A 24395-nucleotide genomic window follows, 5' to 3' on the forward strand; every position below is an offset into this window, starting at 1 on the left:
ATGAAGCCAAATTCTGTGAAAAACATCTTCCTTCGTCTTCTAATCTTCTTCATCTTCCTCTTCCTTTTACGCTTCATCTTCATCATTTCCTTCAATGGCGATTTCTGCAACCTTTCTTCTTCCTCCAATCTTTGTTTCTTCTCAAGAACTTCATCTTCTTCCCAACAACATTCTACCCAAATCACCATTCTTCCCAATTTTCGCGCTTCGAATGAATATGAATTTTACTGCAAAATCTTCCAAGATTTCATCGTCCATGGATTTCTCTCTCCTAATTCTTCCGCATTTTGTCTCAATTCATCCCACATTATTGCTCTCAAAGACCTCGGCATTGTTCAATCTTTTTCTCTCTCCTCTGAAATTGTATCTTCTTCTCATCTCCCCTTTTCTGATCAATTTTTTGATTTTATGTTTTTTCATAAATTTGATTTACCCTCTTCGATTCCTCTTCTGGGTTTTGTTTTGGAGATTGAAAGAATACTTAAACCATCTGGGATTCTTGTAATTCATACACAAATCAAAGATTTTTACGCCTTTCATTCGATTCTTAAGCTTTTCGATTTCTGCAGTTTTCTTAAGGGTCGTGATATTCCTGGTCTTAACCCTTCAATTCCTTCAATTCGAGAGATTATATTGAAGAAAACCATTATTCCAATTCATAAAATTGATCGAAAAGATTCAATTGAACAATGCTCTGTTTCTGGGTATAATATTCAATTGATCAAGGATTCAGAACCTTTGATTGAAAAAGAGCCATTGAAACCTTGGATTACATTGAAGAGGAACTTGAAGAATGTGAAGTATTTGACTTCGATGGTTGATATAAGCTTCAAACCTCGATACGCTTACATCGATGTTGGGGCTCGAAGCTATGGTTCCAGCATTGGTAGCTGGTTTAACAAAAGATTCCCAAAACAGAACAAAACTTTTGAGGTTTTCGCAATCGAAGCTGATAAATCGTTCCACGAAGAATTACGAGCTAAAAAAGGCGTTACGCTTCTGCCGTATGCAGCTTGGGTGAGGAATGAGACATTGTTCTTTGAGATCAACAGAGAACCCACAAAGAAAATGGTCGAGGTAAACAGAGGAATGGGGAGGATTCAACCGGTGCAATCGTCGATAAATTTCGAGGGAAATGTTGATCAAATAAGGGGATTTGATTTTGCAGAGTGGTTGAAAGGTGAATTTGAGGAAAGAGATTTTGTAGTGGTGAAAATGGATGTTGAAGGAACAGAGTTTCAATTGATTCCAAGGTTGATTGAAACAGGGGCACTCTGTTTAATTGATGAGATTTTCTTAGAATGTCATTATAATAGATGGCAAAAATGTTGTCCTGGTGTTAGAAGTCCTAAGTATGATAAAACATATGATCAATGTCTTAATCTCTTGTCTTCTTTAAGAGATAGAGGAGTACTTGTTCATCAATGGTGGTAGTTTGATGAAATTTTACTATTTTAGGTGTTAGGCTTTAGGTTAGAATTATGTGTCATTTTGTTTCTCACAAATGTACATGAAACTTGTTTACATTCTGCAATTAAAGATGGATTCTTTCAGTTTGATTGATTTATAAGTTGTTTGGTTGACAGTTGACATCAATCAATTTCCGTTAGCATGGATTCATCTATTTTAGGGGTTGTTTAAGGACTAACCCATAACGCAAATTTGGTTATAGCTCAACTTTGGCATATAAATGGACAAAAAAGTTAGTGAATCTTAACAATAATAAACTGGATGGCGTACATGACTAAATAGTACAGTGGCGTCCAAAGGTGGATTCTATCATACATTCAATTGTATTTCATTAAGACATATTTGTAACATGGTATGGGCATTAATGAAGCGAAGATTAAATTTAATTCTCGTATATTCTATCTATATACTGTCAATCAATGTCAACTTAGCTAAATTAGGGCATATTTAAGTGCTTAATTATCAAAAGGTATACCAAATCAACATGATTGAACATAAATGCGCATCAAAACATAATTAGGTTTCTAGACAAAAGTATGCAAATCTAGTGGCATGCAAGCTGATGTGTGCACATCACATGCTTTAATGCACATCCTAAGAGAAGTTTTAAAATAACATACTACAGGTAAATGGTTTTTTTTTTTTTTTTTTTTTTTTTTTAAAAAAAAAAAAAATCATCTACATACTTACATAGATCCTAATACACAACGAGATTCTATTTGGGTGGGTACAACCATCCAATATGTCTTTAAACGATTAATTAACCAGTTTACAACTTGCACCGAATTCATAAAGTCAAGCCTACCACGGACATTTAAGACAACATATAATGGTCATATATAATTCCAAACGGCATTATATGACCCCGAGATGTGTCCCCTATATTCTAAAGACTTTTCAACACCGAGTCCCGAAACCTCCAAAATTTCTCAAAAAACATGTATTATAGTCTTCAATTTTGGAATTTTTTGACTTTTTTTCACCCGAAAATAAAAATTGCCGAGATGTTAACCATGTTCCCTAATATTCTTTGAGAGTCCAATTGGGTGGGTGGAACCATCCAATATGCTTTTAAACGGTCAATTAACCAGTTTACAACTTGTACCAATTTCATAAACTCAAGCTTATTACGGACATTTATGACATCATATAACGGTCATATATGGTTCAAAACGACATTATATGACACCGAGATGTGTTCCCCTATTTTCTGAAGACTTTTCGACACCAAGTCCTGAAACCTTTAAAATTCCTTAAAACGTGTATTATAGCCTTCAATTTTGGACTTTTTTTACTTTTTTTTTGCCCGAAAATAAAAATTGTCGAGATGTTAACCATGTTCCCTAATATCCTTCGGGAGTCCAATTGGGTGGATGAATCCATCTGATATGCCTTTAAACAGTCAATTAACCAGTTTACAACTTGTACCGATTTTATAAACTCACACCTATTACGGACGTTTATGACAACATATAATGGTCATATATGGTTCCAAACGGCATTATATGACCTCGAGATGTGTCCCATATTATCTCAAGACTTTTCGACACCAAGTCCCGAAAACTTTAAAATTCCTTAAAAAACGTGTATTATAACCTTAATTTTGGACTTTTTTGACTTTTTTTTGCCAAAAATAAAAATTGCCGAGATGTTAACTATGTTCCCTAATATCCTCCGGGAGTCCAATTGGGTGGGTGGATCCATCCAATATGCCTTTAAACGGTCAATTAACTGGTTTTGAACTTGTACCGATTTCATAAACTCAAGCTAATTACAGACATTTATGACAACATATAATGGTCATATAAAGTTCCAAACAACATTATATAATCCCGAGATGTGTCCCCTATTTTCTCAAGACTTTTCGACACCGAATACTGAAACCTTTAAAATTCCTCAAAAAACGTGTATTATAGCCTTCAATTTTGGACTTTTTTTTGACTTTTTTTTGCTCGACAATAAAAATTGCCAAGATGTTAACCATGTTCCCCAATATCCATCGGGAGTCCAATTGGGTGGGTGGAATCATCCAATATGCCTTTAAACTGCCAATTTACCAGTTCACAACTTGTACCGATTTTATAAACTCACGCCTATTACGGACATTTATGACAACATATAATGGTCTTATATGGTTCCAAACGGCATTATATGACTTCGAGATGTGTCCCCTAGTTTCTCAAGAGTTTTCGACACCTAGTCCCGAAAACTCAAAAATTCCTAAAAAAACGTGTATTACAGCCTTCAATTTTGGACTTTTTTGACTTTTTTATGCCCGAAAATAAAAATTGCCGAGATGTTAACTATGTTCCCTAATATCCTTCCGGAGTCCAATTGGGTGGGTGGAACCATCCAATATGCCTTTAAATAGTCAATTAACCGGTTTAAAACTTGTACAGATTTCATAAACCCAAGCCTATTACAGACATTTATGACAACATATAAATGGTTATATATGGTTCCAAACGGCATTATATGACCCCGAGATAGGTCCCCTATTTTCTCAAGACTTTTCGACACAGAGTCTTGAAACCTTTAAAATTCCTCAAAAAAAACGTGTATTATAGCCTTTAATTTTGGAGTTTTTTAAAAAAATTTCGCCCGAAAATAAAAATTGTCGAGATGTTAACCTTGTTCCCTAATATTCTTCGGGATTCCAATTAGGTGGGTGGAACCATCCAATAAGCCTTCAAACAGTTAATTAACCGGTTTACAACTTGTACCGATTTCATAAACTCAAGCCTATTACGTGCGGACATTTATGACAACATATAATGGTCATATATGGTTCCAAACGACATTATATGACCTCGAGATGTGTCCCCTATTTTCTCCAGACTTTTCAACACCTAGTCTTGAAACCTTTAAAATTCCTCAAAATACGTGTATTATAACCTTCAATTTTAGACTTTTTTGACTTTTTTTCGTCCGAAAATAAAAATTTCCGAGTTGTTAACCATGTTCCTTAATATCCTTCGAGAGTCCAACTGGGTGGGTGGAACCATCGAATATGCCTTTAAACTGTCAAATAACCAGTTTACAACTTGTACCGATTTCATAAACTCAAGCTTATTACGGACATTTATGACAACATATAATGGTCGTATATGGTTCCAAACGACATTATATGACCTCGAGATGTGTCCCCTATTTTCTTAAGACTTTTCGACACCGAGTTCTGAAACCTCCAAAATTGCTCAAAAAACGTGTATTATAGCCTTTAATTTTGGACTTTTTTTACTTTTTTTTGCCCGAAAATAAAAATTGCTGAGATGTTAACCATGTTCCCTAATATCCTTTGGGAGTTCAATTGGGTGGGTGGAGCCATCCAATATGCCTTTTAACGGTCAATAAACCGGTTTACAATTTATACCGATTTCAAAATCTCAAGCCTATTACGGACATTTTTGACAATATATAATGGTCATAAATGGTTCCAAACGACATTATATGACCCCGAAATGTGTCCCCTATTTTCTCCACACTTTTTGACACCGAGTCGCGAAAGCTTTAAAATTCCTCAAAAAACGTGTATTATAGCCTTCAATTTTAGACTTTTTTTCGCCCGAAAATAAAAATTGCCGAGATATTAACCATGTTCCCTAATATCTTTCGCGAGTCGTATTGGGTGGGTGGAACTATCCAATATGTGTTTAAACGGTCAATTAACCGGTTAACAACTTGTACCGATTTTATAAACTCAAGCCTATTACAGACATTTATGACAACATATAATGGTCATATATGGTTTCAAATGATATTGTATGACCCCGAGAAATGTCCCCTATTTTCCAAGACTTTTTGACACTAAGTCCCGAAACCTTTAAAATTCATTAAAAAAAACGTGTATTATAGCCTTCAATTTTGGACTTTTTTGACATTTTTTCGTCCGAAAATAAAAATTGTCGAGATGTTAACCATGTTCGCTAATATCCTCTTGGAGTCCAATTGGGTGGGTGGAACCATCCATCAATTAACCAGTTAATAACTTTACCGATTTTATAAACTCAAGCCTATTACGGACATTTATGACAATATATAATGGTCATATATGGTTTCAATCGATATTATATGACCCCGAGAAATGTCCCCTATTTTCTAAAGACTTTTCGACACTGAGTCCCGAAACCTTTAAAATTCCTTAAAAAAACGTGTGTTATAGCCTTCAATTTTGGACTTTTTTGACATTTTTTTGCTCGAAAATAGAAATTGCCGAGATGTTAACCATGTTCCCTAATATCCTTTGGGAGTACAATTGGGTGGGTGGAACCATCCAATATGCCTTCAAACGGTCAATTAACCAGTTAACAACTTGTACCGATTTTATAAATTCAAGCCTATTACGGACATTTATGACAATATATAATGGTCATATATGGTTTCAATCGACATTATATGACCCCGAGAAATGTCCCCTATTTTCTCAAGACTTCTCGACACCGAGTCCCGTAACCTTTAAAATTCCTTAAAAAGCGTGCATTATAGCCTTCAATTTTTGACATTTTTTAGCTCGAAAATAAAATTGTCGAGATGTTAACCATGTTCCCTTATATCCTGTGGGAGTCTAATTGGGTCGGTGGAACCATCCAATATGCCTTTAAACGGTCAATTTAGTCATTTACAACTTTCACCGATTTCATAAACTCAAGCCTACCACGGACATTTATGACAACATATAATGGTTGTATTTGGTTCCAAACGACATTATATGATCTTGAGATGGGTCCCCTAGTTTATCAAGACTTTTCGACACCGAGTCCTTAAACCTCCAAAATTCTTCAAAAAACGTGTATTATAGCCTTCAATTTTGGACTTTTTTTTTACTTTTTTTTGCCCTGAAATAAAATTTGCCGAGATTTTAACCATGTTTCCTAATTTTCTTCTGGAGTCCAATTGGGTGGGTGGAACTATCTAATATGCCTTTAAACGGTCTATTAACCAGTTTACAACTTATACCAATTTCATAAACTCAAGACTATTACGGACATTTATGACAACTTTTAATGGTCATGTATGGTTCTAAACGACATTATATGTCCTCGGGGATATATCCTAGTATCTCAAGACTTTTCGACACCGGGTCCCGAAACCTCCAAAATTATTCCTCAAAAATCGTGATTAATAGACTTTAATTTTGGAAAAATTTCGACTTTATTTTACCCGGAAATAAATATTGCCGAGAAGTTTACTATAGTCCCTAATTCCCTCTTGGAGTCCGTGTATGCCTTTCATGAGAGACATTCTTCTCTAACATTACAAATAATTTTCGTATTAATTTCCAAATGATCGATAATATTGATCGAACACAATTAAGTATTACTTGATCTTCTTTGATCTTGATGGGTACATTTTGGATAGTCATTATGTGTTAGATGAACAATATTTATACTCAATATCATTTGTCCATTATCGTTGATCGAATTTGCAATGTAACTAGCTTTAAGTTTAAGGTGATTTGTACTTGTGTTAAAATTTAAAATTTCTTAGGAATTGTTTATAGGTATTGTTTGACTATCTTTCACTAATGAAATCATTTTCTTCTAGTCAAATTAAAACATACTTCGAATAAAGTTGAATTTAAAATGAAAGAAATATCACAAATATAATCTCTAATATCCTATTATTAACCCTTAAAAAAATGGTGGTTATTTATTCCGGTAATAAACATAGAGTCTATAACATAAATTTTGTTTTGTTTTTTGGTTACAAATGCCTTATTTTGGATAAGTAGAAAAGCCAACTATTAATGTTCTCCCTTATACCTTACTTCTTTCCCTCTCATTTCTCTCTATTGCTCCTCCACCCATCTCTTTCTCTCAATTCTCTCTAAACATCCCTCTTTTTCTCCCTCTTCCTCTTTTTTGGATCCTCCCTTTCCTAATCCATCCTTCATCGAAAACTCGATTTTTCATTAATCTCTAGCAATTATCATACAATGTATATGGAACTTGTTACCCCCAAATAGCAAGATTATTATGATAATGGGTGGTGATCATAATAGGAAGCTATTGGTATCGATGGGTAAGGCTGCCATTGCGATGCTAATGCAAGACGATAGTAATAATGATGATATGATCACCCCAACAACATCAACAAGAATGGTTTTAGAAGCACAAAAGAAAGCTATAGAAGCAGATGCCTTTCACCTAGATAATGGCTACCTTTGTCATTCAATGGGTCGAACCGGGTCTCGAGGCATCTTCTTTGGGGATGATCCTATCCGGTTTACCATACCTGGTTTGCTACTCCAGCTTTCCATCATTTCTCTTTGTACCCGTGTCGCTTATTTCCTTCTTAAGCCTTTTGGACAACCTTCTATTGTTTCTCAGATCTTGGTTAGTGTATATATATGTATGCATCATTAAATTCATGAATTTATCTTATGTTTGTTTTTTAGCAATGTCACACATTAAACAATTTGTGTATATGAAATGAATGAATGTGTGTAAAAAATTTTGTTTGAATCCTTATCATACAGTTTGCACACACTTTATATGTAAACAAATATGTTAATTTTATTATAAATGTCATTTTAGCTGATTGTGTTTTATGTAAACAATTTTTTGTTTTGTTTGGTTGAACATCCTAGGAAGTTTTATGTCCTTTATTTTTCGCTAACTTAATTACACTAAACTGAGACTTATATGTTACCCTGAACTTTATTTAGTAATTGAAAATCTATGTAAATACAGTACATATAGATATATTAGCTATATATGCAAATGTGTTATATATAGATTGAAATTGTCTTTAAATGATTTAATTATACTAATACTAATGTTTTCTCAAAAAAAAAAAAAAAAAAAAAAAAATACTAATACTAATGTCAAAATTAATAATGCTTGCCTTTTATGTGCTTGCAGGGAGGTGTGGTTCTCGGTCCTTCAGTCCTCGGACACAACAGAAATTTTCTAGCAGAAGTATTCCCAGCTAGAAGCAGAGTTCTTTTGGAGAACTTATCAGTCTTCAGTCTGATGCTGTTTATATTTCTGCTTGGAGTGAAGATGAACTTATCTTTGGCATTGAGGTCAGGCAAGAAGCCGATAGCTATAGGAATATTAGGATTTATAGTTCCTTATGCCATGGCTAGTCTAGTTGCCTGCCTCTTGGAAAACTTTGTTACATTAGACCATGACATTTTGAGAATACTTCCCTTTGTGATTGAGACTCAGTCTATGTCAGCCTTTCCTGTTATTGCTTGTTTTCTTGCTGATCTTAAGATCCTTAATTCAGAAATAGGGCGTTTAGCCTCTTCTTCTTCCGTAGTCTCAGATGTGTTTCAGTGGTCACTTATGACAATTAGGTTCGCAGTTAGGATAGCCAAAGCAAAATCATTCTCATCATCTGTAGGATCTTTTCTATCAGTAGCCCTTTTTATTGTATTAGCCTTGTATGGAATCCGCCCTGCAGCTTTATGGGCGATCAGGAAAACACCTGAAGGGCATCCTGTAAAAGAAAAATATATTATTGGTGTTCTTCTTGCTCTTCTAGGATGTGGGTTCATAGGTGAAGTTATTGGCCTTAGTGCTGTTATAGCTTCCTTCATTGTTGGACTTGTCATACCGGATGGACCCCCTTTAGGAGCTGCTTTATCTGAAAAGCTTGACTCTTTCGTCTCTATGCTTCTGATGCCCATTTTCTTCGCCATTTGTGGGCTACAAATGGATGTTTTCTCTATTCAGAAGCTGAAGAATGTTGGTGCTATTCAGTTGGTGGTATTTGTTGCCTTTATTGGGAAGGTTGTAGGTACGATTGCACCTCCACTTTTTTACAGGATGCCATTTCGAGATGCCCTTTCTTTAAGTCTGATCATGAATGCAAAAGGCCTCATTGAATTGGCATTGCTGAATCACAGAATGAAGGATAGTGTAAGGCTACATTCTTTTCATCTGAAAATTGTTTATGTGATGATCTTATCAGAACTTTTTACTAATGTTAGTTGAAAATAAAGTTAATTAGTTGAACTTACATCATGTCCTATTTTTCCTGAACCACCTAGTCATTCTAAAAACTGTCAGTAAAAGATTTTTATTAAATTTTATGTACTGTAACAAATTGTGATGTGTTCAATAGTTTGGATCCTGAAAATGCAATAGGCACAAATTTGCTACTTTTGCAGGGCATGACTGAGGAATGCTTTGCAATTATGATCATATCTGTGGTGTTCATCACAGGAGTTCTGTCGCCTATTGTAAAGGCGTTGTATGATCCTTCAAGGAGGTATGTGGCATTTAAGAGGAGAACCATAAGACACCATAAGCGCGATGAGGAGCTCCGCATTTTGGCATGTGTCCATAGTGCAGATAATGTCAGGGAGGTCATGAATGTGGTGAATGTCTCTAGTCCCACCAAAGCGAGTCCCATAAACCTAACTGTCATGCATCTTATCAGGCTAATAGGCCGCTCCTCTTCCCTGCTTGTTGCTCATCAACCTAGGGAATCATACTCTACTTATCCTAGCCAATCCGAGAGGATATTCAACGCGTTCAGAAAGTTGGAGCAAGTACACCAAGGCCTTTTCATGGTGCAATGTTACAAGGGTATCTCCCCCTATGCATCTATGCACAATGATGTGTGCTCCATCGCCTTAGAAAAAAGGACATCATTTATTATAATCCCTTTTCAAAGGCAATGTAGCGAAAAAGATGTAGAGCCCTCTTTTGTTTACAGGAACCTAAACAAGAAAGTCCTTGACAAGGCTCCTTGCTCTGTTGGTGTCCTTGTTGACCATGGAGGACCACAAAAGACTAAGAAAAATCGGTCTTTTACATCAAAGCCTGCAGCATACCGGGTGGCAGTGTTATTTTTTGGGGGTCAGGATGATCGAGAAGCACTAGCATATGGCATGAGAATGTCAGAGAATCCCAGAGTAAACCTGACCCTGATAAAATTTTCAAGCGCCTCTTGTGAAGACATGATTATTGACAGTGAGAAAAGCCGGTTGCAAGATGGTGACATACTAAGTGAATTTAGTCTCAACACTTTGCACAAGGAAGATAGAATCTTCTATGAAGAGATGATACTAATAAATGTGATGAGTTTAATAACACTGATAAAATCACTAGAGAATTCTAATTACGATCTGGTTTTGGTAGGAAGACGTCACAAGAACTCAAAGTTCATGTCTGAACTTTTACAGTGGAGTGACTGCACTGGGGAGTTGGGACCGGTCGGAGAAATGCTCAGTTTGAATTACAAAATCAAGGCTTCAGTAATGGTGGTGCAACAACAAACTAGAGTTTGGGGTCTGCATGACCCTGAGGAGTCCACACACCTAAGAAGAATTGATTTATAGGTTCATTTCTTACCTCTTTTGTTTTCTGGTAAGCATAAGATTTTGTAGGAGAAGTGATTAGATCAGAAACTTGTGTTTAATGACTATATACTTGAAGTTTGTAAATACTTGAAGCTTTTGGTAATCTACTAATACTAGGAAACAAAATTTAATCGAGATCAAATCTGTTATTATGTTTTGTTATTACGGTATACTCTTACCATCCAAGAAAACACATAATCTGTAAATTCTTTTATTTAGCCAGTAATTCGCGATCTTGCATGATTAAATGCCTTCATACACATAAAAATAAAAATAAAAACACGTACACGATCATATTGCTCATAAAAATAAAATAAAAACACGTACACGTACACATTCCATAATAAACACTTTATTCCATTCAAAGATAATTTTATAATTGTTATTTGTTATATTCCTGTTACGATATAACATCAAGTCAAATAACAAATACCTTGATTTTGTCGTAAAGGCCAACTTCTTTCACATCCTCAAATGGGAATGAACCACAGACGATGGCATATAAGATGATGCCACAGCTCCAGGCATCTGCTTGTGTACCATAGTATGGTTCATTTGAAAAAAGCTACATCGAAGAAATTGAGATTTTTCCCATTAGCAATGCAAACACATTATAACTAACTACAAAAGCTAGTAGGTATAAATTCTATAAATTTCTACAAAGATACAGATCATCACTTTTTCAGTTAGTTTATCCCTTAGGGAGATGATCTTAATGGCTACTACTTGTCCAGTCCTCACATGTCTCGCTTTCTTGACTACACTAGTCGCGCCAGTGCCAATGGTTCCATCCTAAGCATAGTCAGACAAGAGCCTATCCGGAATTGCTGATGAAGAGCTTGGTGCGAAAGGTGCCATTTTCTTTTTACAAGAATCAAGAGTTTAGAATGATATGTGTATATTAGACTCGAATTATAAACTTATAAACTCTATATAGACAAATTAAAGATGATTTATAGAAGAGATTTCAGATGGTGGTATATTGTATATATATAAGCACAGTCCACAACATCAATTAGTGAGCAAAACACATATATTATTAACATTACCATATATATGTACCTTTAAATGTGCATGGCAGTTGTGAAAATAATCCATTTTGATTTAATTTGTTAAGCAATCAACACAGTATTAATTACTTATATTATGATTAGGATGATTTTAATTTTACATTTATTGCATAAGACTGTGTTTTGTTCACATTATATTTTACTTGTTTAACCTATAAATGAGTCCAGAAAAAATAATTTAAGCTTTAAAAATTAAAATAACAAAGAAGTTTACCCAAGTTTTATACAACTAAAATAATGTAATAAGTTGACATTAGCTCTTCTTTTTTTGGGTGCACATATTAGCTCATATTTTGTAAAAGCATCGATAAACTCATTTTTTTTTTTTGAAAGAAAGAACATAAACTCATTAAACATATATTTAACTTTAACAATCACTTTTGTATACACCCGGTTTTCAGTAATTTACTGTACATCGGGTTCACTTTTGTTAAATTTAGTGTCACTTTTGTCAAATTAAGTGCCACTTTTGTCAAATTTATCAATGAAGCATAAATAACTCTTATATATGTCAGAGTCACTTTTGTGCGTTTTAGTGTAACTTTTGCCCATTTTATTGTCACTTTATAACGGATATGATGTTCAGTAATTTATGGAACATCCGTTTTATTTAAAAGTTTGTGTAGCTTTAAATGGTTTGGATAAGATATCCAAAAGTTAATTTTTTGAGGGAAATATCCAAAAGTTAATTCAATACTCTAAGTATAAGGAATGTTATATTATTTATTTTTTTGACACAAGGAATGTTATATTTAATGTAAGAAAATATCTTCCAAAGATGGAAGTAAATCACAAATGCAAGATCACATACACATGTTTTTTCTTTTTTGATTTTTTGATTTTTTTTTCTATTTTTTAAATGTACTCTATCCACCTAATTTTCACTTATCTTAACTTATCAGAACTTATTAAACATTATGATTAGTTAAGTTCACATAAATTTAGTTTTAGAAAAATAAGTTTTGATAAGTGAAAATTAATTGATATTAATATTCAAATTAATTAGTGCATTGATGGTAAATCGTAAAAAAAATGTTGGATGTATTAAGAGATAACAAAGGAAAGTCCAGTGGTTGTCCACTTAGATTATATGTATGCCCTCCCTATAGACAATGCAATTGGCTTATTAGTTATTACTAAGGGTTGAGTCTTCCTATTTATCAAAAAAAAGTGTTAATTGTACATTTGAGGTCATAAACAAGTGTTAATTGTACATTTATTTGAGGTCATAAACAAGTGTTAATTGTATAACCAACCTATAACATGGTTTATGATATTTGATTATTCTTTGGTATATATGTATGCTATAAGTGTTAATTGTACATTTGAGGTCATTAACAAGGGGAGCACCGAAGATGAAGGATTTACATTATTAGAAGACCCTTACATAAACTTAATTTTCTCAATGGTTAAATAATATTAAGGTCACTAATTTTAAGGAGTAAATCTAGTCCAATCCCTCATATTTTGCTCCTCAACATCTCTTTTCATATTTTTGATCAAATATCACCAATTATATTTTTCTTCACCATCTTTTGACTCTTTTTTCTTTTCCCTCCTTTTGTTTTCTAAACTTAAGCAATTTAATTACCATAGCATTCATCCTTCTTCATCTTGCTCATTATGTCAAATACATCGTTAACTATGATTATGAGTTACATTCAACCATAATTAGTACAAATAGTAAAGAACAACATATTATTAGTGTTTAGAATATTAATCAAGGGCATACAAAAGAAGAAAAATGGACGTGCACGGTGGCGATGAGTATCCAAAACAATGGTGGGCAATGGGAATGGTCTTCAAGGATAGATTGATATGCCAATATCAAAGGTCAGGAACATCGAATGGTGTTTGGTATGGAGAAAATCCTTTGAGTTATCCCACACCATTAGTTTTGCTCCAAATTATCATCATTTTTTTCGTCACACGGACCGTTTTTTTCCTTGCTCAACCCCTGCGCCAAAGTATGACTGTCGTCCAAATTGTTGTAAGCCTTTCTTTTTATTTACCATCATTTTATAATGCATTACTTCTATATTTACTATGCATTATTTTATATCACCGTTGAATGTGATTATAGACCAGGCAAGGCACAACACACATACGTACTTGTATGTACACACGTACAATTGGTGCTGCCTTCGAATTCTAAACATATATAAGAGTTAGGTGCATCGTGCACGAATACTTGTATGTGTTGATAAGAGAACAATATTTTCGTGACCCCGGTTCACATTAATGTGACACAAATGTTATGGCGATACTACTTTCCTTGTTATGTTGTTATTACTCAAAATGTTATGTTTTGTTTGTTTCAGGCCGGATTATTAATAGGCCGAACATTAATTAACTATAATCAGTCTATCATCAACACCTTGTTCCCACCTCCTGGAAGATACATTATCAAGACGATTGCAGGGTTCGGATTCATGCTTCAAATGTTCATATCAGGAGTTATGATTGACATGAGCGCCATTAGGAAAAGCGGGCCTAAATCGATACTCATAGCATTTTCAGGCGTACTAATATCCATTATCTTCGGATCAGCGACATTTACATTGATTCGACAAGTCGTTGAACTTGATGAAACCCTATTCACAGGCATTCGAGTTTTAATCCTCTTCAATTCACTAACATACTTTATGGTAACAAGTTATTACCTTCATGACCTTAAGATCATCAACTCCGAGGTGGGCCGAGTAGCCTGCTCCTCGTCCTTGGTGATCGATATATTTGGACTCTTAACCACCACATTTGGGCTCATTTGGTTGAGCCCAAATCCGGATGCACCCCCTAAATGGCTATCGGCAGCAAGCTTGGCCTTCTACTATTTCGTGTTATTCGGCGTCTTTCGGCCTATGGTAATGTGCATTGTAAGGAGAACTCCTGAAGGTTGTGACATGAAACAAACTCATTTCTTGCTAATCTTAGGGATTGTAATGTTTACTTGGCATTGGGGTGAAAGAGTGGGCCAAAGATTTTCAGCCTTCTTGTTTGGGCTTTCCTTGCCTCATGGGCCCCCATTGGGCTCGGCATTGGTCCAAAAGCTACAGCTTTTTACTTCAGGTGTACTACTTCCTCTCTTCTGTACCATGGCTGGTTGGAGGATTAATTTGACTTCATGGAAAGGAACTTCCTCATTTTGGGCCGTCGAGATCATATTCATTGTTAGTCAGCTTGGCAAGTTCTTAGGTACCGCCTTTTCGTCTATGGTTGTAGGTGTGTCACTTGAAGATGCTGTGCCTTTGGGTTTTATCATGACTTTTAAAGGTATCATGGAGGTTGCCACTTTCGGTGTTTGGATCGATCAAGCGGTATGGTTATATTCATTTATTGTTAACTAAATTACTACCTTCTGTTTCATATTAGTTGCAACTTTGGAATATTTTATATCTCACAAATAATACCTTAAAGTTGTAACTAATTGAAACAGAGGGTTGTAATTAAATGTGTCTTGGTTTATACATTGTTGATTGGCTTACTCATAGTGTAATGATAATTATGGTTTTGATAGATTATGGATGATCGATTGTTTGCTTTGGCGATGATAAATGTCGTGATCTTCACCGGAGTGGCATATCCACTAGTACAATGGTTGTATGACCCTTCACATAAGTACAACATTGTGAGGAAAAGAAAGGTTATGGGACTAAGCGATCATGGGGATCTACAAGTGTTAGTATGCATCCATAATGAAGAAAACATCTCCGCGATTTTTAACTTCCTAGAGGTGTCCAAGTGTGAGAAGGTGGGTGCTTCTATATCGGTTTTTGCACTCCAACTAATAAATCTTGCCGGAAGTGCTATGCCCGTCTTAGCACCACTTCATGAGTACAAGAAGACGGCTAGCACTTTTAGTCTCTACGATCACACGATTAGGGCCTTTGAACAATTCGAGGAAGAAAGCCAAGGTTACGCGAGGGTACAACAATTTGTGTCCGTCACACCTTATAAGAGTATGCACAACGACATATGTGCACTAGCACATGACAAGAGAACAAACCTTATCGTCGTCCCCTTCCATAAAAAATGGGGTATCGATGGTAATGTAGAGACCTCCAACCAACAAATAAGGAGTATAAATCGAAATGTGCTTCGAAAATCCCCTTGCTCCGTTGCCATCCTCATCGATAGAGAAATAGTTGATCAAGCTGGAGGAAGCCTCTATTGTATTTCAAAATTTGGACACCAAACTTACCAAATAGTAATGATCTTCATTGGAGGGACAGACGATCACGAGGCCTTAGCATTAGCTAGACGTATGGCTGAGCATCCGAGTGTTTGGCTAACCGTGATTTGGTTGAGAGTAAACGATTATAAACCCCAAGTACAAGAGTATCAAGAAGATATAAGAGTAATGAGAGAATTTCATATAAAAGCCAAAGGGCATGAGAGAATTAGTGTTAGAGAAAAATTTGTCGACGATGGCATAGGGACAACCAAAGCACTCCTCTCAGTACAAAATGTCGCGGATTTGTTCGTGTTAGGAAGATACCATGAAGCAAATTGTCCGGCCATCCAAGGCCTCGATGCTTGGAGTGAAAGCCCCGAAATTGGAGCTTTAGCTGATACCTTAGTTTCTTCTGATTCTAGATACTCTATCTTGGTTGTGCAACAACAACCGCGAGTTGATTGGAAGATGAATTCTTCCAATAAAAGCAGGGATGATGAATCATACATTAGTTTAAGCGTTGCAAATTCTCCTAAGAGCACAAGCAGATCACGCTTGAGTTTAAGCAAGTAGATGCTGTACTTTTCAATTCTACCTTTTTTTGAAAAAAATGTTTTTTTTTTTTTTTCATAGACAGATAGTTTTTGTCGTAAAGTCTATTACAAACGACAAATGATGTAGACGGGATATTATCTTAGAGTATCACCGTCCTAGACTTTTACAAATTAAACTAGTTAGCATCTACGGATAGCTAGTTCTTTGTTCTTTGTACAAAATGTTGGCATGATATGCTAAGCCTATGCAAATAATGCAATGTTTTACAAACAAACTTCCAATATTATATTACATTAGATTAGAGAACATTTCTCAAAATTAGGAAGATCGGGTTCAGCTCAAGTATTATTAGTGTTATATATAATACTCCTTTCATTCTAGTAAAACAACTTCGACCTTTAATACCTAATTGTGGCAAGTTTAACCATTAATCATGATTAATTGTAAAACGAATTAATGAAATATCATAGGAGACATTACTGTCCATCTATATTCTAAGCTAACAAATATACTACCTCTGTTAAATGTTATGTGCAACTTTGAAATATTTTATATCTCACAAATAATACCCCAAAGTTGCACATAACATTTAACAGAAGTAGTATATGATTCGATAAAGTACTATTTATTTCAAATTTCACAATTTCACCCAAATATTCAAAAAAAATTATTGACGAAATGCTAATACGGACTAAGGTGGGCACCGTTGACTTTCATGCAAAGTTGAAACTGAAAAATTATAATACTCCGTATTATTGAAGGGACGTCAGAGTTGACCAGCAAACACACGGAGACTTGACTAGTCCTTGTATACACATACACTGGATTACCCTTCTTCCAGAAGTTGACCGTGATAAAAACTGAGATTACACAACAGTTTTATTTGTTTATTTTATTTAATACTTGGTATATACGAGTAATATTTTTACCAATATGAATATATTATACTTTTAGGAAGAAAAAAAAAAATTCAAGGTGACCATCATACTACGAGTGTAAATTTATCCATTTCACTAAAATATGCTTCAATGTACGGAGTAACTTATTAATATTTTTTTTTTTTGATGGCCACTTATTAATATTGATGTACGATGAAAACCGACATAAATTTCACTTTGATGCAAATCATACAATTATGATTTTTACGGGAACTAATCATACAGTTATAATTTTTACGGGAATTAAGTATTCCGTAATAAAGAATGAAAGTAAATGGAAATAATCTATAAAGTGTGAAAAGAAAATGTTGATAATGGATAAAAGTATTATTTGTGTCAAAAAAAGATACGAGTATTATTGAAAAAATCAATATTTAATTAAATGATTTTAGAAGAAAATCATAAAAAGTAATATAGTTCCCTGGTCAAATAAGATCAAAGATATACTATTTTTATAAAATTGAATTCTGGTCAAAGTTTATCATCATAAAAATAAGTATAAGAAGGGCTAATATTGGAATCATATCTAAGTACTCTTTCTCCATCTCAAAACTTTCTGATCCAATATCAAATATTATTATTCAGTTCAATTTCATCATCGATCAATGGCTACACAGTAATAATAATAACCTTTTTTGCAACTTTATTTTCTAGAAAATTTGTCTTTTTTTGTTTAATTTTTTTGATGAATTGTTGTATTTGCAGGGTAACTCAAGAAGTTCTTCCACCATTCCTGGGTTCCAACTCTGAACCACCTTCTGTCTTCGACGGAACCACCAGGTTGATATACATATATATACTCCCTCCATCCATTTATTATATAGGCTGTATTCCTTTTTTTTGGTCATCAAAATTAAGCGCCTGTTTCTATTTATAGGTTGTACTCCTAACATTTTTTGAAAAATTTAACAGGTTGTACACAACCTATTACTGCCCTTTTGCCCAACGTGCCTGGTTAACACGAAATTACAAGGTTTGACATCATAACTTTGCGTTCCATGCACCACGTTCTTTCATTTGTCAACTTTTCCATCGTTATTTGGATATCAACTAGCTTTATTGATAAAATACTTGGGAGTTTGTACAATATTGCCTAGATTTGAAAGTTGATTATTAAAGTTTTTTTACTACTTTTCAGGGATTACATAATATAATCCAATTAGTTCCAATTGATCTAGATGATAGACCAACTTGGTACAAAGAAGTCTACCCAGAAAATAAGGTGATTAATTGTCAAATTAAGTTTTCCATTTCTTCTCCCTTTTTCATTCCATGTTTTATAAAAACTCAGAATGCTGATGAATTGTTGATCATAGGTACCTGCTTTAGAGCACGACAACAAGATCATCGGAGAGAGTCTCGACTTGATCAAATACATCGATGCTCACTTCGAAGGACCCTCACTTTTCCCTGAGGTAAAATTAAGTCTATATGTTTACTTAAATTCTAATTAAATCTCATAATATGCTGTTAAACTTTGGTCTGACATTTCGCATGAAATTCTGCAGGATCCTGCTAAGAAAGAGTTTACAGAGGAGTTGTTTGACTATAGTAACAAGTGGAACCCAACTCTTTTCTTCTACCTTAAAGGAACTCGATCAGATGATGAAATGAGTATGCATCAGAAGCGCGATTTCATTAATATAGACTAATCATTAATCTATTGCTATTCATTTCCAATTAACAATGTGCATTTCTCTGCTTTTTATAGAGACTGCTTTTGATACATTGGAAGGATATTTTTCAAAGTACAATCATGAAGGGCCTTTCCTCCTTGGTGCCCAATTCAGCGCGGTTAGTCAGACTAATTCATTTATATAAACTCCTGCTTATAAGTTTCTGTCATATAATTCAGAGAATTTTTACATTGTCAGATAGTATTCATCCTGCTAATTTTTCTCTGACAAATATTTGCTGTTATTTTGTGATCAGGCTGATGTTGCATATGCTCCATTTGTACAAAGATACTATTACTTATTTATAGATTTGCACAAATACGATATCACTGAAGGGAGGCCAAAGCTTGCTGCTTGGCTCAAGGTATAGCACACCTCTTATAACTTATCTGTAATACATTACATGTGATCAATACAGAATCAAATACTTCATATTAGATTGTGATAAGCAGTACGGCGCCTAATGACCTGTATATATATGGTGCAGGCATTGGACACAGTTGAGGCTTGCCTGGAAACCAAATGGGATGAAGAGCTCAACTTAAAGATCTACAAAAGGCGTAACTTGGTAAACCAGCTAAACTTCTATAAAAGGGACTAAATTTATGACATTTGCAACCTTTTGAAATGGTCACTAACTTGATCTTTGTTTGATTTATTCCTCAGGGGATAGTCTGAAGTCTGAACTATGCAATTACTGATGGTCCTGTCTCCGCACTTATCACTGCACCTTACCAGCTCAGATCATTCGTCGAAAATTTCTAGTTCTCTAAAACTTTCTCTTAAATAAAGAAACTCTCTTTTCATTTGATGTTTGTACCAATTTGTTAAACTTGCTACATGAACAATGTTGCCAATGTAGCAGGATTTAATTTGTAATGTATTTTATATACGTCTTTTAGTACATACTCCATTTGTATAAGGGTCTTCCCTTCATAATTACAGAATAATTACTCATTTATAATTCTTATCAGTACACGTATTTGTTCTCTATTACTAAATTTCCAATAACATAATGTGCAAACGTGCAATTTAAGAAGAAATTTACTTCTTTTTTTTTTTCCTATGATCCATTGCTCTATTTGCTACTAGATATAGATGTGTAACTCATTGGTTTATTAAATTAAATATCGATAATGGAGAGTATGGATATCTTTAGCTATCAGTAGCCAATTTTCAGCGATTTTGCTGAAAAGTTTCAAAACGAAGATGACTACCAAATTATTACATTCAATGACGAGATTTTAAAGAAACCAATATACTTGAACATCTATGGCTGAAGGAATTAGTTGGGAAGTGGGTTGGTGACTTGGTGTGGAGTGAAGTGCCTTCAAATTAAAGTGGCATGAAAAAAGGACTGCAGCTATCATATCCTATCATTTCATTCGATAAAGAAAAAGGAGGTCCTAAAATAATTTATCTGGAGAATAAATTTTTCATCATGAAATATAATACTCGTAGTACATACAACGCATTCCGTACATTCCTTTTATCCGCATGCTCTAATATATTAACATGAAAAAAAGCTACCACCATACAAGCACTTTGTAATGTATATTACTAACGTTAGACATAACAAACATTCCATACTGCATACATTCTCAATTTCTCATAATTAGTGATTGTTCTTACAAGTATAGATCTCTTTATTTCGTTATATGACATATACGTATTACATAATATAACAACCATTCTTTTTATTTCTTTTTTAGGGAACATTAGACATAACAAACATTCCATACATCATAGAAAAAAAATGAATGAACTAAAAGCCTAAAAATCAGCTCTTTTGTTAAGAAAATAATAATAAATAAATAAATATAGTAATAGAAGAAAAAGAGTTTACAAAAGAGGCAACAACTATAAGGGCGGTAGAATTGAGCACCCCACACTTGAGATGGCAAAAGGAGAAAGAATAGGCTTCACCTTCGTTAATCCACAACTAATTTCAATCTCCTCTGTTTCCTCTGTATCTCTCTCATTTGCAACTCGAACTAATCATCAATCCATGGCAATCTTTACCTAGAAAATTTTCGACGAAAAACCAGACATTAATCATATCATTAGTAATTTAGTATTAGCACCAATGATTAAGCTTGTATCTTGGATCATCATCATAACATCTGCCATTTGTTTCTTGTATACATTCAACCAAATTGTATATCACCACCCTGAATGTCCTACAACAACCGCGATTTCTAACATCTCTGAGCTTGGAAACTTAGAGACTTCCCTCTCTTTCTCTAACAATTCCACCCCACAACATAAAAACATCAGCTCCCCTGATCCTCCTGACAAGGAGGATTATGATCCACGATCTGCTTCAACTAGCAGCGGTCACCTTGCATTGACAAAAACCGATACTAGTGGATCACAAGAAGAAGAGGAAAAGGAAGAGCCTACGCAGCTGAAACATATTGTGTTTGGGATCGCGGCTTCTTCCTTTTTGTGGGACAAAAGGAAGGAGTATATCAAGCATTGGTGGAGGCCTAATAAAACCAGAGGAGTTGTTTGGCTCGACGGAAATGTTAAAACCTACAAGAATGAGAATCTGCCTGAGATACGCATCTCTGAAGACACCAGTAAGTTAAGGTATACCAACAGACTTGGAAGCAGATCTGCATTGAGGATTTCCAGGGTGGTGTCCGAGACCCTTAATCTCGGTTTAAAGGATGTGAGGTGGTTTGTCATGGGAGATGATGACACCGTTTTCGTGGTTGATAATGTTGTTAGGATCCTAGAAAAGTATGATCATAACCAATACTATTACATTGGGAGCAACTCTGAAAGTCATGTCCAAAATATTATTTTCTCTTATGCTATGGCTTATGGAGGTGGTGGTTTTGCCATCAGCTATCCTCTTGCTAAGGAGTTGGCGAAAATGCAGGATCGCTGCATCCAGCGTTATCCTGCTTTGTATGGTAGTGATGACAGGATACAAGCTTGTATGGCTGAGCTAGGAGTCCCCCTTACTAAAGAACTTGGATTTCATCAGGTAATTAATATCATTCTTCTTATTAAGTACTACTTGTAGAATATGTTTTGCCAAGATTTTTGCTGTCATAAACTTAACATGCTTATCACAGGGGTTCTTCCTGGAATCAGTGGCCAAATAAGGGGTGTTTTGCTGTCATAAATATGTAGTTTTCCTACTTCATGTTATTAGATGTTGATAGATGTTAATAGTTAGGATTTCATTTAGGTTTAAAATACACTTCTTTCTCATAGTCATATTGGAACTCCGTTTTTCTAATAGCCTAATAAGACAAACAATAGACGAGTTTATCACCATTGATCTGATTGAATCCAACATAATGTAAACATGAAAACTTTTTATTGTTGGCAATAGACTGGTAACAATGCAATGAGGCAACTAAGCTTACTTCGTCTATGACATTACAACTGATTAACAGCCATCTGAAGTCCAATTTCTGATGCTAATTGCTAAATGCAGTATGATGTGTATGGAGACTTATTGGGGCTACTAGCAGCACATCCAGTTACACCACTAGTCTCAATCCACCACCTTGACGTGGTAGAGCCGATATTTCCAGGCATGACACGACCCCAAGCAATTCGTCACCTGTTTGAGTCGGTCAGCCAGGATTCAGCCAGTATAATGCAGCAATCTATCTGCTATGACAAGAAAAGATTCTGGTCCATCAGTGTCTCCTGGGGCTATGTGGTTCAGATTATTAGGGGAGTAGTCTCTCCAAGAGAGCTTGAAATGCCCACCCGAACCTTCCTAAATTGGTACAAGAGAGCTGATTACACAGGATATTCCTTCAATACCAGACCAGTCACCAGACACCCTTGTCAGTCTCCCTTCATTTACTATATGAGCAGAACAAGGTATGATCGTGGCAGCAAACAAACAATTGGAATTTACCGGGCTCATGACAGGTATAAGCACCCTTTCTGCCGGTGGAAGATGGAAAATCCTGAAAAAATTGACTCTGTTGTGGTGCTTAAGAGGCCAGATAACCTCCGTTGGCAAAAGGTATGCAACTTCAGTTCTTTCTGTCTGCTTCTAAAATATGAATGTTTCGACTATTTAATTGGAAATATCCATCTCTTCATTTTCCAATCTCTAATTCATCTCAACTACAGAACAAAAGTTTAATACTTATTTCTTTTTTGTAACAGTCACCCAGGAGGGATTGTTGTAGGGTGGTAAATTCAAAGAAACGCTCAGTATTATACGTATGGGTGGGCAATTGTCGACTTGGTGAGGTCAGTGAACTGAGATAGCTAATCAAGTTCCAAACATACAAAAGGTAATGCTAAAAGGTGGATCATCCACACTAATTAAAGGGATCTATTGAAGACACAGAAGAGAAAAGAAAATTAGAAGGGGACTCTTACCAAGAAGAACCCACAAACATCAGAGCACACAACTGTAAGAAGTAAATTTGCATTTCAGAAATTCAAGGCAAATTATGTAACATTTTGAATACTGTAACATTTGCATTCATAGGCTACTCTGAAGTATGTAAGGTTTTGATGTCTCAAGCAGAATCATTGAAATGTAAGTTTTACATACAGTACCATCATAGCTATTGTATCTTACTCCAAAAAGTCGTAGACAATACTTCCAGTATAGCATAAACTTCATAACATTGAACAGCCCACTCAGTACTACATCATAGAATCTCATATTATTATAAACCAAACAGAAAATAATCGAACTGCAACATATCAAGGATAGTGTCTAGCATTGAAAATCTTCGAAGATAAGTGTACATTACATAGATCAGTAGAGTGCTCAATTCAATAACTGTCACCTCAATGGGAGATGCACCATCATCCGCCTTATCAGCCTACTTAGTACTCCATCATAGAGTTTTGTATTATTGGAACTAAAACGTTAACTAAAATAAAGTGCTAAGTAGCTAGGATACTGCCGAGCAATGAAAACCCTTGAAGCTAAGGACACATGACACAGATCAGAAGAGTGTGCACTTCAACTGATATTGCTCAATGGGAGATTGCACCATCATCCACCTTATTGACCTACTTAGTACTCTATAATAGAGTTTTTTTTATTATTGGAACTAGAAAATTAAAAAAAATGAAGCCAGGATAGTGTCAAGCAATGATAAGTCTTTGAAGATAAGTGCACATTACAGTTATCAGAAGAGTGCATGCTTCAGCTACTGCTGCTCAATGGAGATGCACCATCACCTGCCTTATCGA

General features: G+C 34.9%; 4 protein-coding genes and 1 pseudogene across 4 annotated transcripts; all 5 read left to right on the forward strand.

Moving 5' to 3' along the window:
* Positions 1–1434, forward strand: LOC145616118 (uncharacterized). Its single transcript, XM_081670824.1, has one exon. The coding sequence runs from the start codon at positions 1–3 to the stop codon at positions 1432–1434; it is 1434 nt and encodes a 477-aa protein (XP_081526950.1).
* Positions 1435–7451: 6017 nt separating this feature from the next.
* Positions 7452–10765, forward strand: LOC145616119 (cation/H(+) antiporter 15 pseudogene; annotated as a pseudogene).
* Positions 10766–13600: 2835 nt separating this feature from the next.
* On the forward strand, positions 13601–16603 carry LOC145616120 (cation/H(+) symporter 13-like). The gene is made up of 3 exons (XM_081670825.1): positions 13601–13654; positions 14178–15173; positions 15374–16603. Exons 1-3 carry the CDS (start codon positions 13601–13603, stop codon positions 16601–16603), a joined length of 2280 nt encoding a protein of 759 aa, XP_081526951.1.
* A 1409-nt stretch (positions 16604–18012) lies between these two features.
* Positions 18013–20261, forward strand: LOC145618016 (glutathione S-transferase L3-like). Its single transcript, XM_081672792.1, has 10 exons — positions 18013–18139; positions 18229–18303; positions 18436–18496; positions 18662–18745; positions 18840–18938; positions 19032–19137; positions 19235–19317; positions 19456–19563; positions 19687–19767; positions 19866–20261. The coding sequence occupies exons 1-10, from the start codon at positions 18129–18131 to the stop codon at positions 19875–19877; spliced, it is 720 nt and encodes a 239-aa protein (XP_081528918.1). The 5' UTR covers positions 18013–18128; the 3' UTR covers positions 19878–20261.
* Positions 20262–21066: 805 nt separating this feature from the next.
* LOC145617714 (uncharacterized) lies at positions 21067–23721 on the forward strand. The gene is made up of 3 exons (XM_081672456.1): positions 21067–22194; positions 22654–23199; positions 23346–23721. Exons 1-3 carry the CDS (start codon positions 21286–21288, stop codon positions 23448–23450), a joined length of 1560 nt encoding a protein of 519 aa, XP_081528582.1. The 5' UTR covers positions 21067–21285; the 3' UTR covers positions 23451–23721.
* Positions 23722–24395: the final 674 nt, after the last annotated feature.

This window comes from Chenopodium album, chromosome 26 (genome assembly GCF_948465745.1).
Source record: "Chenopodium album chromosome 26, dcCheAlbu1.1, whole genome shotgun sequence".
Lineage (NCBI taxonomy): Eukaryota > Viridiplantae > Streptophyta > Magnoliopsida > Caryophyllales > Amaranthaceae > Chenopodium > Chenopodium album.

Coding starts and splice junctions, on each gene's coding strand:
- LOC145616118 (XM_081670824.1), top strand. CDS start 1: ATGAAGCCAAATTCTGTGAAAAACATCTTCCTTCGTCTTCTAATCTTC.
- LOC145616120 (XM_081670825.1), top strand. CDS start 13,601: ATGGACGTGCACGGTGGCGATGAGTATCCAAAACAATGGTGGGCAATG. Junction 13,655..14,177: donor AATGGTGGGCAATGGGAATG/GTCTTCAAGGAT, acceptor TGTTTGTTTCAG/GCCGGATTATTAATAGGCCG. Junction 15,174..15,373: donor GTGTTTGGATCGATCAAGCG/GTATGGTTATAT, acceptor TGGTTTTGATAG/ATTATGGATGATCGATTGTT.
- LOC145618016 (XM_081672792.1), top strand. Junction 18,746..18,839: donor AAGTCTACCCAGAAAATAAG/GTGATTAATTGT, acceptor TGTTGATCATAG/GTACCTGCTTTAGAGCACGA. Junction 19,138..19,234: donor TCGATCAGATGATGAAATGA/GTATGCATCAGA, acceptor TGCTTTTTATAG/AGACTGCTTTTGATACATTG.
- LOC145617714 (XM_081672456.1), top strand. CDS start 21,286: ATGATTAAGCTTGTATCTTGGATCATCATCATAACATCTGCCATTTGT. Junction 22,195..22,653: donor AAGAACTTGGATTTCATCAG/GTAATTAATATC, acceptor TGCTAAATGCAG/TATGATGTGTATGGAGACTT. Junction 23,200..23,345: donor ATAACCTCCGTTGGCAAAAG/GTATGCAACTTC, acceptor TTTTTGTAACAG/TCACCCAGGAGGGATTGTTG.